We start from the raw sequence: 18,153 nt of genomic DNA, 5'->3' as shown, positions 1-18,153 counted from the left end.
ATATTAAGTCGTAAAAATGATTCCTATGTCTAACAATTAAAGGGTAAAACAAAATATGGCACATAATAGTTTATAAAACATTTGATACTTTTTATAAAACAATTAAATTATAAATATAGTTTGACAAAACATATTATTATTTATTAATAAATTATAATGGTATTTCTGTGCTACTCAAAATATATTTTACAGTTACAACAAATACTGTCTATTTCGGTTTGACTAAAAAAAAACCAATCAATTTACATGCATAGTATCGTGTAATACTTGAATTTTTTTAGTAATAGTATTTAACTAATACACTATCTGTTTAAGAAATGCAAGCTTGTAGGGAAACATATTTTACAAAATTATAAAACAACAATAATAAATTACACTGATTTTTAATTACCATGTAATTTACAACTTTTTGCATGGTTTTATTACAAACAATAGTAGATAAAAAGATATATACAGAAAAATCATAGAAAAGTGAAAATTATATTTAGTAAAAGTATACAAAAATTAAGTGTCGTTAACAATTTGATTTTTCATAAATTCTTCTGATACATGCCCCAGTGTAGAATGATAACTCAACTCATTAGGGGATAAAACTTTAACTGTAGCAGCACCGATTTTCTGAAACTTTCTACGAAGTATCAAATTTTTCATCCATTTGTACATTTTTTTAATAACTGAGGCTAATCCAGGAACATATTTAGCAGTTGTTAATTTCAGTCTTTTTGTAGTAATATTATGAATAGGCCCAAACGCCAATGCAACAACAGTACAAGCTAAACAAATGACATTGTATGGCATACTGAAATCTGGAGTCGGCAACGTTATGATGAAATTTTCCGTTTTTAAACTTATAACATAATTAAAATCTGATGAATTTAAGTTATCGACTATCAACGATTTGTCAAATGTCAAAGGCGTCAAATGTCTAGGAATAGTTGCTATTACTGTTGAAGATCCTATGTAAAACCCATGATTAGCATCTGGTGGGTATTCTTGCCACTTTAAAAATACATAATCAAATTGTATGGATATTTCTGTTGTTGAACGTGCTGCTAATTCCAAAACCATTTTTAAATAATAAATGCGTGTTCTTCCTTTTCCAGGCTTATAAACCAACGATTTTGGTGAGAGTTGAACACCATTACACTTCACTTTTAATGTATGGTAGTAAATTGGCAAAAACCAAGGAATGTTTTCAATCACAGTTACTACAATTGGAGATGTATGCTCATTATAAATACGTGTGACTAATCCACCATACTCTTGTCCAAAACCTGTAATAAATCGATCCGTATACAATATAGGGCGAAGTTCAGAGACAACCATTTTGGGCTTTGGGACAGATGCAGCTAAATGAAAAACGTCTTTAAGATTATACACACCAATTTTTCCATTAATAAAGTAATCTGGCTCTTGTGAAATTGCGTAAGGTACACTAGAATTAGAAGATGTGTCTACATAGATTTTACTGCTATCTGCTAAAGGGCAAGTTTTGAATAAACCCGTACCAAACATCCTACGTAGTGACCAATCGTAATTATTATTAAAACTTATAAAAGTTGAATCGTACACCAATGATACAGTTTGGCGAAGTTCATATACACAGTTATCGCCATCACATATAGGCCGGAAGTGAATACCCAATGAATGATAATTAGCATTGTGTACTCGACCTGAATTTAAAAGGCTAGACAGTCCTCTGGAAGAATCACAAGGCAACAGTTTTTTCCATGGTGTTAAATTTTCAGTGCACACATTCTCTCGTGGCAAATTGGAATAGCGATAAACTCTGTCTTCGGATGATTCAAAAGTATTTGCCTTATTGATAAAGTTAAGAGACGTGCACAATAAACCTGATAGGGCATTTGTCAAACCAAACCAATTTTTGTTAACGTCTTCTGTATTGCTGTGAAAACGTGCAGATATCTCTGCGCCTGACGGAGCATCTATAGCTGGATAGCCCCATGCTTTGTGTCTCCACAAACCAGACGTCAGGTCAATGTTGAGTTCATCCACATTGAAACGATTAATGATGTCACCCAGCGAGTGAGGAAACAAATGGGTGTGGTTAAACAAGTTATCTTCGCGGACAATGGTAAATTGGAAAAACGAATACACGTAACCAGTAGGTAATGGTCTAATAAACAACTCTTCGTTATAAGATTCGGCAGTCACTGAAACTTGACGGTAAAACGTTGAAAACAACAATAGTACTATTTTAAAAATGTTGGTCATAATTAAAGTTTGACAAATTAAATAAATAATTTACAACTTGCGAGTTTAAAAAATCAACGACATAATATGGGCGGCGGCACGAGGCTGTTGTCAGTAAGCAATGATAATAGCATATAAATATTGATTTACCGTTTTTATAGATATTCTTCTTTTTTAAAAGTTCCAAAGATGTAATGCCTGACGATTACTTTTGACTTTTAGCTGTTATTGCCTTGTTTACAACACATATAACTCAATAAATTGTATTATACTTAATCGGTATAAATATAGTCAATAAACAAAGTTTATATAATTTAATTGTTTTTAAAGTATCAACTGTATTTGTGAACCAACAAATATCTTGCACTGTTGACAAACAAGAAACATTTTCACCTTAATATACAAAGAACTAACATAGATAATAGCAGAATGCAGATAATAACAATAGTAATCAAATGAATATTTAAATGATATTGAAAGATATGAAAAAGTATACAATAGAAGAAATGGTCCTCAGTAACCTATGCAATTTGGGAAAAGTGGTGTTATCCCTTTGCAACAAGCCAAAATATGAAAACACTAAACCATGTATTTTTATCATTCAAAACAGTTACTGTGATAGTGTGATTAGATTTCAGAAATGGGAATTTACATTTTGCATGGACATGTGAAAAGTTGAAAATTTTAATAATGTAATTAGTATAGTTAATAGTTGTACAGTTAATGATATATGTGACGGTCGCTTAAAGTAAAACACTTAAATACTTCATGGTATTTTGTACAAACTCAATTTAATTTAAACCACAGTTTATTTTATTTATTATTTGTCGACTGTTAAGTTAAAATAAGAAGAATCTGCACATAGCTGTTGAAAGGCCATTTCAATTGTTCTTGTCTTACTCCTGTGCCGGTAATCAATTTTTAGTATTCCGTAGAAAATACCTCATTTATTCATTATGTTAATTAAATAATTTTAAGAGAAATGTTTAAATGAAGTGTGTACACATTTTTTTATTGTTAAATATGCATGTATCTTCGAAAAATAAATCTAATAAACATAAAAAAAAAATTCTGGACATGGATATAATATACTTACTATTTAGTTCCATATTCAATTAAATTACGTGCCCACTGCCCAGTCTTATTTAATAATTTATTGTCCCTCAATAACTAATACTTGTTTGTTACTAACTGGATGATTTAGTTTGACCCTTTACTATCATTATGTTAAGTTAATATTTGCAATTTGTTTATAACTTAGAGTAAAATTACATTATAATTATTTATTTCATAAACACAATGTTATGAATTGTTGATCAATGGTTCAATCTTAAATTTAAATGTGTGTGGATTACTAAATCCAGACTACAATAGAACTCACGCTACAGTTAAATTTAATGTCTTGATATTTGGCTTTTATAAACATTTTTATTAAAAAGAAAAATCTTATCCAATTATATCTTTTTAGAAATGAACAAAGTGTTATCAGTACCGCGAATTAAATTTGACAATGAAACACTTGAAACAGATACATCATCTAGTCAATCAGAAGTGGAAAGAAAAATTTCATCATTATTTGAATTATATTGTTCTAAAGTAGAATGTGATCCAGATGTTCCAGTTTTATATAAACCTATTCACTTGTCATATATAAGAAGCCATTTGTTCAAGCTGCCTCAAAATTATGAGTGTTTAGATTCGAGTCGTCCATGGTTATGCTATTGGTTGTGCCAGTCCCTAGCACTCCTAAACTATGAACTCACATCGGAAGAAAAGTCCAATGTCGTTTCTTTTCTATCAAAGTATGTATTTATTCTTAACTATTGAAAATATCAGCTTATTTATTTCTTATTTTACATTTTAGATGTCAGCACGAAACAGGCGGTTTTAGTGGAGGTCCGAACCAAATGCCACATTTAGCACCAACATATGCTGCTGTCAGTGCTCTGTGTTTGATTGGTACAGAAGAAGCCTTCAATACAATTAATAGAAAAAAATTACATTCATTTTTGATGTCTTTACGAATGCCAAATGGCTCGTTTTGCATGACCAAGTATGGTGAATCTGACATTCGTGCTGTATACTGTGCAGTAACTGTGGCTCAATTAACTAATGTATACACCGCCGATATGTTTGAAAGTACCAATCGATGGGTAATTCGATGCCAAACATATGAAGGTGGATTTGGGGGTGTACCTGGAGTGGAAGCTCATGGAGGATATACATTTTGTGGATTTTCATCTCTAATTTTACTTAAATCTATTCACATGTGTGATACAAAAGCCCTTTTGCGTTGGGTAGTCAATAAACAAATGTCATTTGAAGGCGGATTTCAAGGACGAACAAATAAACTCGTAGATGGATGTTATTCATTTTGGCAGGCTGGTATTTTTCCAGTATTGACAAACCTTTTGGAAAGTGAAGGGAATTGTACTTTGTGGCCATTGTACGATTACAAAGCTCTCCAAGAATATGTGTTAATATGTTGTCAAAATAGATACAGTGGCGGTCTTATTGATAAACCCGAAAAACCTCCCGACGTGTACCATACGTGTTACGTGTTAAGCGGCCTAGCGTTAGCTCAACATGCTGTAAAAAACGAAACTAGTACTGTTGGGAGCCATAAAAACATATTGAACAGTAACAATCCTATTTATAATATGGAGCTCACGTGTTTAAAAAAAGCATTAGATTATTTTAAATCCACAACACCAATAAACTAATATTGATAAGCTTTGTATTGACCGCTAAGAGTAGAGTGAGTAACCTAAGCTGTAAAGTTCAAACAAATACTACTTGAAATTATTTAGCATACAAGCAAAACTTTATAATCAACACAATAGTAATTATAATAATTATATTTTATTCTCAAAAAAATGTAATTAACAACGGTAAAACTAAAATCTATAAATAAATTCCTAACAAAATAAGTAGATTTAATAGTATTCTGTGGCCCTCGAATGAACGACCATGCGCTGAAACTAAAATGCATCACTCCTGTGAACACCTGTGCAAACAGTAGTAATGCATTTTAGTTTCTGCCCATGGTCATTCTCTCGTGGGCCGCAGTATAGAATATACATTTTTATTGTATTGTCTTTTTTAAATAATTTTAATTTTTAAAAAGAAATCATGGACATTTTGGGAAAATGTAATACAATTTTTGAGTTAATTAATATTATATTAATAAATATTTTTTAAAGTAATTTTATTAAGAAAGTGGAAAAATATGTTTCAATAAAATTGTTATAATATTTGTAAATTTTTTGATACGTGGTATTCAGTTATTATAACTATTTCCATTTCCTCGTATGAAGAATACGGAACTTGCCTATTTATATAGAAATTTAGAGTGTAGATTTAAGAAGATGGCCGCCGCGTTTTTGTGTGATGAGTATCTTGATACTTCATTGATGTCTCTTGATTGAGAATTCCCGGAGTGCCGATGACTTGCGAGTAGATGGTCCTTACTGACGTTGATGGTGCTCCGTCGTTGCGTGATGTTTGTGTCATGTTAAACGAGTTCGGTTTTTTTTTTTTTTAATTTTTTTTTACTAACAATATGTATATAAAATATGTTATATACTAGCAACAAACAAAAAAAAAATTATTAAATCTTCGTCGCCAATTTGTTGTATACTTAATTGTTGAAGAATACAACTCAACTTTAGGATTAATAAAAGATGTTAATTATGAAACGCTATAACAGCAATGACAAGTAATTATTTTCAATATTAGCGTACTCCGTGAACAGTCCCCACTGCGTACACATTAATTAGTGTTATCTGAATAATCATATTATAAATATAACGAATTATCAAAAATAGTATTCAATACCAAATAATGTATTTAAATGTCGGTATTAAAATACCTTGCGAGACTGATATGTTATTTAAAATCTATTAGTAAGTTTTTAAAATAATTATTATTCACTTAATATTTTACAGAGAGAGAGAGAAACAAATTTTATTTAATTAAAATACAAAGCGAGCTGCCCACTATGCGGGTTGCCAAATGACACAGCATACTACTCAATAAACAAATACATAGAGCAATTTCAATTTCACAGTACAAATAAACACTATTAAATTTATAGTACAAATACATATCTAAATGACAAATTTAACAATCAATAAAATACTTATAAAAAGTTCATACACAGTAAAACTAACTTGTTGCCATGAATACAAGTGTTAATTTATCATGTATAACGTGTCTTTCAAAATAGATAAGCATATTTGGATAAGGTCATCTGTAGCGAGGTTATATGATCGGAAGAATGATTTTAAGAATCCTGAGGCTGTACCCCGAGCTCCAAACCAAAGTCCAAATACTTCTCAACTTGTGGGAAATATATTTTTATTAAATAAACCAAACTAAACAATATGAATTTGTTCAGTAATAGTTATTCAAATGATTAAAAAATATGATTAAATTTTTGGTCAATATAAATTTGCAAATTTACAATTATCTCTTGATTTCAAAATATATTTGATCCATATTTGATAGAAGATTGCATAGCCCATATTTTGTTAATCTAAGTACTTATTCATTTAATATGGCCATTTACTTAGAGATAATCAAATCTCTACAATGAAGTTAAAGTTTTAATACCACACAAAAGTATCCTGAATATTTTAGTACATAACAGCTTGGGGATTTTATTTATCTTTTTAAGACACGTCTAAACAAATTTGTGTTGTTATTTATTGTTTCGTTTTTTCTTATAATTACTACATCTTTAAAAATGTTTATTAAAGTCTCTTCGTGATTCTATTGTTTTAGTTAAATGTCTTAAGGAAGTAGAACCAAAAAAAAACATGCTTTCCTTCAATCACACTTCATATAATTACATCAAAATACAATAAAACAAAGGAAGTAAAGTATCGGTTTTTTATCCGCGACCGCAACCGCTATACATATACTTACACACAGAGCGAATCAAACGCGGTTTATTAATGCGGTTTTTATTATTTATAAAATATTTCGCGCCAATTTAGTGTTCGCGCTAATTTGTAACAGTTTAATGTGGGATCATACGGTAAAGAGAGTGACTGTAATTTTTTTTTAAATGTCAGCGTTTGGTAAAAAGTTGTATGCAGACAAGGTAAATTTACCTCCAGAACAATGTCTACCTAGGGATAATCAAGGCGTACCACAACCATTTGTACTCGTGACTGATGAGGCTTTTGCACTTAATAAAAATGGTTGCAGCCAATAACTGCACACTTATGATTTCAACCCTAATAAGGTCGGTAGACAAAAACCGCACACTTATATTGGGTAAAAAGAGTTACAACTGAAAACTTTGGAATATGCTCTAAATTTTGTTTTAAATTGCGATATTTCAAACTGCCAAAACGAAAAAATGACCTATGTGTAAATAGGTAAAATATTGAAATTTTATGTAATCATTGCGATGAATATTTAGCTGACAGTAGTTTTACATATAAACCAAAATATTTTTATCAACAGTATAGTATACACGGATGGAGCAGGAATTATTTTTTTCCTTTAATGCATTGCCTTCGAAATCTGAATTATACGACGCTGATCACTGAACACACTGGTAGTGCTGAGTAGTACAAACTACTAATTAATTTAAAAGGTAAGTTAATTATCACCTTTTTAACATTTTTAAATAACTGTAACTTTTCAAAAAATTAATTTTTTTTTTTAAAAAAAAACCGTCTTGCTCTCCGGAATATTGTTTTCTTTTAATTTTATAATGGGTGCTTTTACTCTCTCTAAAACCAAAATTAAGCGAGTTATTTTTAGTCTGCTTAAACATGTTTTTACCACTGAAAATCATCGGTGCGACGCCCTCTTCAGTAGCTAAAAATTGAAAAACAAAATTAAATTTGTATGCCGACTTGAAGTCGAATTAAAAAAAAAATTTTTGTTTAATTCTGACACACTAAAAAATAAATGTTTGTTTAATTCTGACACACTTGTAATCACACTTTTTATTCATATATATATATATTTTTTTAAATTTATAAGTAACTTCAATGTTTGGTATTTTACTAAAAAGTGTAATATTTAAGAGCCTATACATTTTTAGGGCTTGAACAAAATATTCTGAAATTTCTACAACACTTACTTTTATGTATACAGAACATCTGGTATAATAGTTTTATAACGGAGACTTATTTTTACTTGAAGTTGTAAGAACTTGAATAAAAAGATGTTATACGTAGTTGCTAGTTTTAAAAAACGGAATTTGAAAAAAATGTTATACTTACAACTTCTAGTAAAAATAAGTCTTCATTACCAAACTTTTACCAGATGTTTTATATACATATAAGTAAGTGCTATATTACTATACAAATTTTAAAATTTTTAGTTTAAATATTATGGCTTAAGTAATAAGCTCTTGAATATAGCACTTCTTAGTCAAATTTAGCAAAACTTTGAAGTTACTTTACATCATTAAAAAAAAAGGTTTAAATAGTTTTAAAAGTTATAAACCAAAATAGTAGGTAGTTTTATGTGTAAGAATAAAAAAAACATTTTGAAACATTGAGTTAGTATACAAATAAAATAAAATGTATACAATTTTGAATTTGTTTTTTAAATTATTAAAATTATTGATATATTATAAAATTAAAATACTTAATAAATACCTAAACCAAAGCACAAGGTGGAGCTAATAATTAATATGTAATTATAATATTTTATTCAAAATTTAAAAAAAAATTGTTTCTTAAACAGACAGTCGTGATAAATTTTGGTTTAATTGGGTTCCCAGTTTGACGATTTCTATAATATATTTTTTTAGCGATCTATTAGTAAAAAATGGAAGATCGTATGAAATGTTTTCTTATAACCTATTTTGTAGGCAATTAAATTTTATAAAATAAAAAATTAAATAATTAATTAAAAAGTTTCATACTTAGTATATTTAATAGACACGCATTAGGGAAAGAGTGGGCTGGTCTCAGCCGTCCATCAACAACGTACCAGGGACGTGAGATTTATTGGCCATTATTTGTCAATGTATATTTATTTGACGTCATAAGGTTTCTATAGTAAGTAGGTATTATTATTATAATAATATACTATATGTTATTCTAAGTTTTTTGTCTACCGAGTTTTATTTCCCAAAAACAGGCAGACAAGCACTTGTATAATAAGTTAGAGGACTCAAAACGTAAAGGTATGTCGTACCAATTATTATAATCTTGCTTTGATAATGGTATTAGTTGAAACACGCTTTATTATTTCAGGAAAAACGGCAGATAGCAATTGTATATTGTACACAGATTGAATACCTACAGTCAACAGAAAAGTAAGTCGTACCATTGTATTATTCCATTGCACAGACCGAACCAGTGATCCAATAAGAAATCTAAAAACAGATTTGAATTCACCATTTGAGTTTACTTATGATCGGTCAGGGCACTTTTTTGGGCTCACCAAGCTGTTTCAGTTGCCTAGTTTTGATATGTGACCTGCTATATTATCTTTTGGGTCCATTATATAACTATAGAATTATTGTTGTACTAACGTTATGCTTGTGTCTGACTTCTGCTCATAAACGCTGAGTAACTTGTCCCACATGGCCTTTGACGTGTCACAATTCATTATATATTGCAGGGACTGTTCTCCCACAGACGTAACAATATACTTTTGAGCCGTATTGTCCACTCTCTTTCATATGGAATAATCTATATTGTACCCTTTTCTAGCGTCATCTTCAGATTCACCGCCGATATTTGTTAAAACTGGTTTCTTCGACTTGCCTGTCACTACATCGAGTACTTCAACTGCATTCATTATAACTTTCATTTGAAATTTCCACAAGTCCCATTGAGAGCGTTTTCGAGCTTGTTAATTTTAACAACTTCGTTTTCCATTTTACACGAATGCGTTGCACTGTCTGCACACAAATAAAATAGCACTATAGGTACACTAACTTTCCGCGAACACGCGAAAATTAAAGATCACTTCACAAAACAAACGTAATGATACTATGGCCATATACTGCCAACACACGGTTACTTGTTATTACTTAAACAAATACAATTTATTATTTAAGCTCTGGGTCCCATAAACTGTTGGAATAAAATCCTTATTCAGAAGCGTATCAAATAATAAAAGGTTGAATAAGTATAACAAATAAAATGTTTATTATCGATATGTGTACACGTATAAGTAAAAACGACGACTGTCTCCCAATAACAATAATTAAATACCCGGTGTACACGAAGTACAAAATATGCTTACTAAGAATTATATCGACCTACTAACTATGTAATATAATATGGTGTTTGGTTTATAAGTCCAACATTTTTAGACACGTAAATAATTTTAATTTACTATACATTTTTTTTTTTTTACAAATTCACTGAACTTTTTAGACACGTAAATAATTTTAATTTACTTTTAATAGACAGTATGGTCTATGTGAGAAATAAAGAGTTTTCCCAGTCGCCAATTTGTTATACCTTAGTGTATTGTCGTATACGCACTTTGGTACACGAACCGTTAAACACACACACACACTTAAAACCGACGGGAGAAAAAGTAACACTTTTAAATTAAGTAAAAGAAAAGTAACTCAACAGTTAATAAACACACACACAATTATAATATTCGTAAAAACAATGGAAAAACAATAATGCACGCGACAATACCCTCCTCGTAACAGAACGGTCGCTTACGGGAGAGTGCATCCCGGACAAAGTAATTTGGGCGGCCTTAAATAATAAACATTATTGTCTACTGTGTAGACAATTTTGTATAGTTTTGTTTTGATTGTTTGGCCTACATTTAATTGCTTATTTGCTAAAATACATTGGTCTTTAAGAACTATACTACAGTATGAAAGTAAAACACAATTAGATTAATATAAATGATAATATTCGCTGATGTTTATTATGAAACTCAAATTACACGAATGATAAGTTATGCCGATGTAGCACTCGCGTATGGTAGACAATTCCCACCATATATATTTATATAAACTGCTGATACGTAACACTTAAACTTTTAATTTTTACATCTGTGTATATGACATCTACTTGACCACCGGCTGAGACGATATCAACAATGTTAGTGTAATAAACCAACAGGTCGGTATCCTTAGACCTTTTATGTCTAAAACCATGTGGCTCATTAGCGAGCTAGGGATGTAAAAGCTTCGGAGAAACGGGGTAGCAAAAGACGTTCGAACAATTTAGGAGAAGGGTGCTTAGCTTCGAAATGGGTCTATAATTTTTAAGACCGACGACATGATTAGATTTCTAAATTAGCATAATGTAACTCTAAAAATCGTATACCACTTATATTTATCGCGTAATAAGGAACGTAACTTAAGATTCTTGTATTTGAAAATTAATATTAAAATCTCCTGCCAAGTATAATAAATAAAGAAAAACCGAATGCAGTGTAGGTTATCAAGTACTTTTAAGGGTAAAAATGTATTCTGTAGTAATAAAATATAAATATTTTATAAGTTTATAGACTTTTTGCAATATAAATTACCATAAAAGTTGAAAAAAAAGTTGTAAAAAAACGCAAAAAGTGTAAAGAGGTGGCCGGATTTGAACCCTGTACACAACTCACTCCTGGAAACCGATCACGCTCGACCGCACCACATATAGTTTAAATAGCAATACCTATACGAAACCTACATACGAAAGGGACTTCGTTCCAAACTCGTGTCCCGCGACACGAACCAGTTTTTTTTTTTTTAAAAGTTCAAATTAAAATATATAATATATCATAGCTAAAAAGACAATTATTCCGAGAATAATATTTATTTATTGCTAATTATAATTATTATTTTCCATTTTGAGTGGATTCAATTTTAATGGATTAATACTTTTTTTTAAAATTTTTATGGAGACCTGTTGGTAACATATGGCTTGCCTTTTGATGTATATGTATTTCTCAGCTGGGCGTCGACTTATTAAATCTATACACTGGCTCTATACTATTCTACAAACCACTATGGTCGCTAGTCAACGCTGGACAACAGTTATTGTTACTTGTTATAACAATTATTGTTAATTATTGTTACAGTATGATCAACCCGTTGTGGATTGTTGCCCCTCTGGCCTTAGCTGTAGTGACGTACTACTCGTACAAGTGCTATGCCAAAGGAGACGAAGAGCAGGAGTGGCAGGAAGAGGAGCAACAGGAAGAGGTTCGGCAGGAAAAGGAGCGACAGGAAGAGGCGCAGGAAGAGGAGCGGCAGGAGAGGATGCGACAGGATGAACAGGTGTGGAATGAAATATCTAAGACGAAAATGTTGAACAAACAAAGAGAGATGTTACAAACCTGCCGGGTACTAGCCCGGCAAATGGTTCGCGAACCTGGTCACTACTCCGAGTTCTTCGACCTACTGTCTGGGATATTAGCATTCCCGGATAACGAGGTAACACAAGAAACGAGGCTATTGTTTCAGCCTATTCTTCACCAAATGGGACCGGTCGGATTGCGGGTTTTCGACAAAATGGTGGACAAAAAGCGAACAAATTTAAAACTATTACCGACGCCGTTCGGCGGCAACGCGTACAACGATCTACTCGGAGGTGACAAGTAACTTTTCCCCAGTCATACAGCATCCGTGATCCACCGTAGTTAATCCTGAGGGGCGATTTTGGAATGTATATTGAATTGAACAAGATTTTGTAACCATTGGTTTAAAATGGCAACAAAATGTTGTCGAAATGGACAAACATTCTACAATCGGCTCCCTGGTCTCCAAGACCTGTCCAACCTCCGCTGAACGCCCTCACACCCTAGCGCCCTCATTCCCCCACGCCCTCATTTTATCCCTGTGGACAGGGGAGAAAGAATACTTCCAAGGTTCTCGCGCCTGTCGTAAAAGGCGACTAAAGCGACGTCGAGCCCAACGTAATGTGGCCTTCTGACAGGTCACTTCTTCTTGTGACACACCTTCTGCGGCCCGCAATTAACACCCAGGGCGCCGATTCTCGAATGTATATCGAATTTGACAAGATTTTGTCGCCATTGGTTTAATATGGCGACAAAATCTTCGTCGAAAGCGACAAACATTCGAGAATCTGCCCCCCCAGTGCTACTAGGCGGGTCGCAGTCGTAGGGGATCCCTTCGGGGTGAACCACTGAAGCCAAGGAACACCTGTCCCATGCACTTAGTGCATGGCATTCGCTATGACGTTAATCAATTGTGTTTAATCATCTATTGCGGAGTTTTTTAGCTTTTACAACGGTACCGTTTGGCGTCAGACAGCTTCAGGCTCGAGATGAAGGCAAGCATCGGCGATGGATCTGCTCCTGCTGGCCCTCTGGAATCGCCTACGAGCCGAGAGAGAAGACTTCCTCGGTCGCAACTGACGCAAGCTTCTGACAGGTCACTTCTTCTTGAGACCGCTAAAGGCCAAGGAACACCTGTCCGTGCACTTTGTGCATGACATTCGCTATGACGTTAACTAATTGTGTTTAATCATCTATTGCGGAGTTTTTTAGCTTTTACAACGGTACCGTTTGGCGTCAGACAGCTTCAGGCTCGAGATGAAGGCAAGCATCGGCGATGGATCTGCTCCTGCTGGCCCTCTGGAATCGCCTACGAGCCGAGAGAGAAGACTTCCTCGGTCGCAACTGACGCAAGCTTCTGACAGGTCACTTCTTCTTGAGACCGCTAAAGGCCAAGGAACACCTGTCCGTGCACTTTGTGCATGTCACTTGCTATGACGTTGACGCGGTCGCATCGCGACCCGGTGGTGGCCGAGTACTAATCACACCCGAGCCCGCTTTCCCCTCTTCTCGTCCGACAGGCCACGCTCGCCGCTCAACCGGACACTTCCATTGTAGATGGATACACGGACATTTTTATGGATATACCTTGTTTTTAACCATTTGTGTAAATAATAAAGAGCAACCGTGATACTTAAACCCGGCGTATATTTTATTTTCACAACAATTACCCTTTTTGTCTATCACGATTTCAACATTTGGTGCAGTCGGTATTTTCAGGACCTAAGGAAATTTATATAATATATATATTTTTTTTTTTCTGCAGCCCCTTAATTCTAACGAAGTTAGCTTAGCTGGACCTTGAGGTTAGTCTAGGTTCCCACCGTAAGAGAGTTTTTTCTCAAAAAAATTACAAATTTGTGGTATTTAACGCTTAAAAGCGAAAAAATTAATAGGGTTTCTGTATAGAGTTGTACCCGAGTGTGCTGCGGATTTTTGGTCCAATGAGGAAGATCCCGCTGCCAAAAGTCTTAATCAATGTTGCAAGTCTGACCAAGACACACGGTCTGCTGCATTGATTATGAAGGCCCCAATGGACTGGTGAAGTTTCCGCAAAATGGAGTAAACGGCCGTAATGGACCGAAGTAACCCGGAAAAGATATTCTGTTCCATTTTAACCAATTTTTATTTGTGTGTTAACAAGACACGACATGTAGTTTGACTATTGCGATTGTTCGCATTTTGGAAACCAATTAATTATACATTTTTGTCGCCAATTTTTGGTAGCATTATAGGAGTTGGGGGTAGTTCTTCCAAAAAATGATAACGCTTGATAAGAAATAAATGTTACATAACCCATAAAATCTGTAATACTACAGACAGACCTGCGTCCTTATCAGTTTAAATTCCGTCCACTGATAAAAAAATTCGCCATAGACGAGCGAAACGTGCGTCGTACATCTCAAATCGTTTTAAAATCCAAATAACTTCAATTTTAAGATTTAAAACACGTTCAAATATTCATCACCTTGGCATTTTTATTTTAAAATGAAGCGTTTTACTGTCAATTTGTACCAAAAGTGTAATTCCACAATTAGTAAGTATTAGTTAATTAAATTATAATGATATTGCCTCTATTGTTACGGTAACTTATTATATTTTTATATACCAACTAGTCAGAAGATATACTTCGACACTAAAAGAAGTAAATACAAAAAGCGATGAAATCATATTATATCAAAATAGTTTGTTCGATAAAGAACAACAAAAACAGCGCGAGGCAGTTGGTCGTATTGAAAAAATTAAAGTCAAACACATTGGTGTACCGGAAGATGTCACATTATCCATGAACAAAAATATTTCCACACCTTTCCACTGTGCTAAACGTAATAAATACATTTTTGACAATACCTATATTTTATCATAAATTGTAACACATTATTTAGTAAAGAATAGTGCAAGTTACGCTTGGTTAATTCCTACATTATCTTTCTGATTTTGTATAATTATTTCTCGCTCTCAGATATATCTGAAATGTTAGTCAAAAGAAGTGGATTGGCTTTGATAAACGATACCTATTTGTGGGATATGCACAGACCCCTTGAATCTGATTGTGAACTCCGCTTTATGCATGCTCAATATCTTCCAGATCCATACCATTTTAACAGAGCTTACTGGCGTAGCTGTTCGTTTATACTTGGAGCAGTTATTGCCAAAGCATTTAAGAATGACAATAGGCCAACTTTACATAGCTTTCCTTCACCAAACGGTAAATATAAATTAATTAAAATCACTAGGATCATTACTAAATTGCTTATGTATATTTAATATAATAGTGAAAAGTGGAAGCTTTGTATATGATGTTGAATTGGATAATCTACCAGACTGGAAACCTACAGACAACGAATTGCGAATCCTGTCAGCTAGCATGGTTAAATTGGCCCAAAAATCGTTTCATTTTGAAAGGCTCACGGTCTCTGAAGAGCTTGCTTTAGAAATATTTCAAGAAAACAAGTTTAAAAAAGAACAAGTCCCAAATATTTCTCAACAGTCAATAGGTAAATATTATTCATTAAATGATTATTTTATTAAATTAAACATACTATCATATTATTTATATATTAAGCCTATTATTTTATTATACAACGTAATATTGTCATATTAATAAATTTAAAAAAAAAATAGTTTTATTGTTAATGTTTATTTCCAGATAAAAAAGTAACGCTGTATAGGATTGGAGACCATATTGATATTAGTAAAGGACCGATGATTGGAAATACGGATCTTTTAGGACGCTGTACCTTAGCAGCGGTAAGTTATGAATTTTATTTACTAATATTTCATATCATAAATTTGAAATTGCTTGCATATAATATAATTAATTTTAATTTAGGTACACAAAATGGACACAAAAGATGGTCATTTGTATAGATTTCAAGGGGTCTCTTTACCTAAAGGAATAATGGTATTATAATATTTAAATATAAATATACTTATGAGGTACAAAATTAGTATAATTTTAAACAATTAATAAAACATGTTTTAAATATGATTTTTTATATTAAAAATAATGTTTTACACCAATTAATTTACTAATTTTTATAACATATTTTTCTAGTTAAACCATTTTGCCTACTCATTATTGGAACAAAGAGCTAAAAAATTGGTATGTGCTATGCTTAAGTGTATTAATTTATCGTTAACTTATGAATCAAGCATGCAATGTAATAAATATAGGTTTATGTAGTAAAACCATTTATTAATTTACTGATTTAGTATATTATACTCAATATTAGTAGAAATACAAAAATGTACCAGAGTAGCAAGGATGACTGGTTGAGGTTATCTGCTTTCTCTGTACCTCTAAAAAGTTGTACTTCATAATTACAAAATGTAATTTAAAATAAAAAAACACACTAATATTTTAATTTTTATCACTTTTTTAACATTACATAAATAAATTTTCAACTTACACCAAACTGTAATAGACATTAGACACAGTCGCTAGATAAAATAAATTTGTGGATATAGATTGCAGTAGACAGCAAAATATTAACATTACAGACATTTCTTCCAATATTTAAATTATAAAATAACTTTCTCGATAAACATATATCTTCTTAAACATGTCATTGTAACAGCTTGAGTGGGTGGATAAATTAATTAAAAAATAATAAAATTTAACAATTATAACATTTATTATTGTTTTCTTACAGAATGCTGCAAGGTTACCTGATCAGGTTCACGGTGAAATGTACCAGCCACATTTTTCTCCAGTTGAAACTGTATAGTTTAAGTTAAAATTTGCATTTTATGTAGATATTGGTTACTATTAATGTTTTTTATAAATTATAAATATACTTGAATATTGTATTCTTGTTAATTTTATTTTATTTTATCTATATTGGAGGACTGTAGGTTTTATCAAATCTAAATCTGAATATTTATGTGAGAATTAAAGTATCATGTACGCCATACGACATACCTTGTAGTGGCAAAGCTAAAGCTAGGATCTCCCCCAGCCCCGTTGACTTATTATTTTTTAACTTTTCCTTATTTATTCTTACCTTATCCTTACTTATTTTATCAATTATTTGTTTTTATGCTTTGTGATATTATTTCAACCAAAAAATTTTCTTAGACATGTTTTTATACAAAAATTGATACATTTGACATAATTGCGTTGTAAAAAAAAATAATAATGATTACCAATAGATTTAGTTTTGCTAGGTTAACATGCAGTTAGGTTAAATGTTTAGCTTTTTGTAAATTTCAATGAAAAATTGGCTATTGGGCCTTCATTAAAAGGCATAAACACATTATTTTAGCTTTTTGACAGCTGTTTTGAATAATACAAAAAAATGAAATCGCTTACAACTACGACTAAATCTAATTAAAATATTGAATATTTTTTTGTATTTATACATATTTTAGACACTATTTAACGACACGCTATATTAGGTTCGTTGCTGTGGTCAGCAATAACAAAATTAAAGTGATAAATAACGGTTGGCGTAAATTGTATACATTAAAACTGATTTTTTAGCTCATAGTTATGTTTAGATACCCGAAATTTAAGTCTCGCCAAATTTGGGCTTTTGAATTTTCTATTCCTTTTTTATATTTTTAAAAAATATTCATATTGTATAGAAGTCTATCTTCACCATTCGGTTCTTGACACTATACCCGCTGTTTTTACTGGTAGTACCTATTGATAAAACGATTTGTTAGGTAGACAGTAGTTGCTACGTG

The 18,153-nt window shown here is 31.9% G+C and overlaps 3 protein-coding genes across 3 annotated transcripts; 2 read left to right on the top strand and 1 right to left on the bottom strand.

The window, feature by feature from the left end:
• Positions 1–33: 33 nt before the first annotated feature.
• LOC126846980 (GPI transamidase component PIG-T) lies at positions 34–2,781 on the bottom strand. The gene has a single exon (XM_050586900.1). The coding sequence runs from the start codon at positions 2,233–2,235 to the stop codon at positions 505–507; it is 1,731 nt and encodes a 576-aa protein (XP_050442857.1). The 5' UTR covers positions 2,236–2,781; the 3' UTR covers positions 34–504.
• Positions 2,717–5,479, top strand: LOC126846981 (protein farnesyltransferase subunit beta). The gene is made up of 3 exons (XM_050586901.1): positions 2,717–3,124; positions 3,683–4,016; positions 4,079–5,479. Exons 2-3 carry the CDS (start codon positions 3,685–3,687, stop codon positions 4,935–4,937), a joined length of 1,191 nt encoding a protein of 396 aa, XP_050442858.1. The 5' UTR covers positions 2,717–3,124; positions 3,683–3,684; the 3' UTR covers positions 4,938–5,479.
• A 9,341-nt stretch (positions 5,480–14,820) lies between these two features.
• Positions 14,821–17,284, top strand: LOC126846474 (39S ribosomal protein L39, mitochondrial). The gene is made up of 8 exons (XM_050585895.1): positions 14,821–14,998; positions 15,078–15,287; positions 15,425–15,670; positions 15,738–15,959; positions 16,112–16,212; positions 16,295–16,366; positions 16,520–16,567; positions 17,118–17,284. Exons 1-8 carry the CDS (start codon positions 14,950–14,952, stop codon positions 17,190–17,192), a joined length of 1,023 nt encoding a protein of 340 aa, XP_050441852.1. The 5' UTR covers positions 14,821–14,949; the 3' UTR covers positions 17,193–17,284.
• Positions 17,285–18,153: the final 869 nt, after the last annotated feature.

The sequence above is a fragment of the Adelges cooleyi genome, unplaced genomic scaffold (genome assembly GCF_023614345.1).
Source record: "Adelges cooleyi isolate 19-005CV unplaced genomic scaffold, UGA_ACOO_1.1 ACOO_flye_CR_arks_rails_tigmint_CR_PRNA_9, whole genome shotgun sequence".
Taxonomy (NCBI): domain Eukaryota; kingdom Metazoa; phylum Arthropoda; class Insecta; order Hemiptera; family Adelgidae; genus Adelges; species Adelges cooleyi.
This window is presented reverse-complemented; position numbering and strand designations above follow the sequence as displayed.

What these genes read in the sequence shown, in the direction of transcription:
- LOC126846980 (XM_050586900.1), bottom strand. Translation starts at nt 2,235, where the DNA reads ATGACCAACATTTTTAAAATAGTACTATTGTTGTTTTCAACGTTTTAC.
- LOC126846981 (XM_050586901.1), top strand. Translation starts at nt 3,685, where the DNA reads ATGAACAAAGTGTTATCAGTACCGCGAATTAAATTTGACAATGAAACA. An exon ending in GTCGTTTCTTTTCTATCAAA is followed by an intron (nt 4,017 to 4,078) that starts GTATGTATTTAT and finishes TTTACATTTTAG; the next exon opens with ATGTCAGCACGAAACAGGCG.
- LOC126846474 (XM_050585895.1), top strand. Translation starts at nt 14,950, where the DNA reads ATGAAGCGTTTTACTGTCAATTTGTACCAAAAGTGTAATTCCACAATT. An exon ending in AAAGTGTAATTCCACAATTA is followed by an intron (nt 14,999 to 15,077) that starts GTAAGTATTAGT and finishes TATACCAACTAG; the next exon opens with TCAGAAGATATACTTCGACA. An exon ending in TAGCTTTCCTTCACCAAACG is followed by an intron (nt 15,671 to 15,737) that starts GTAAATATAAAT and finishes TTAATATAATAG; the next exon opens with TGAAAAGTGGAAGCTTTGTA.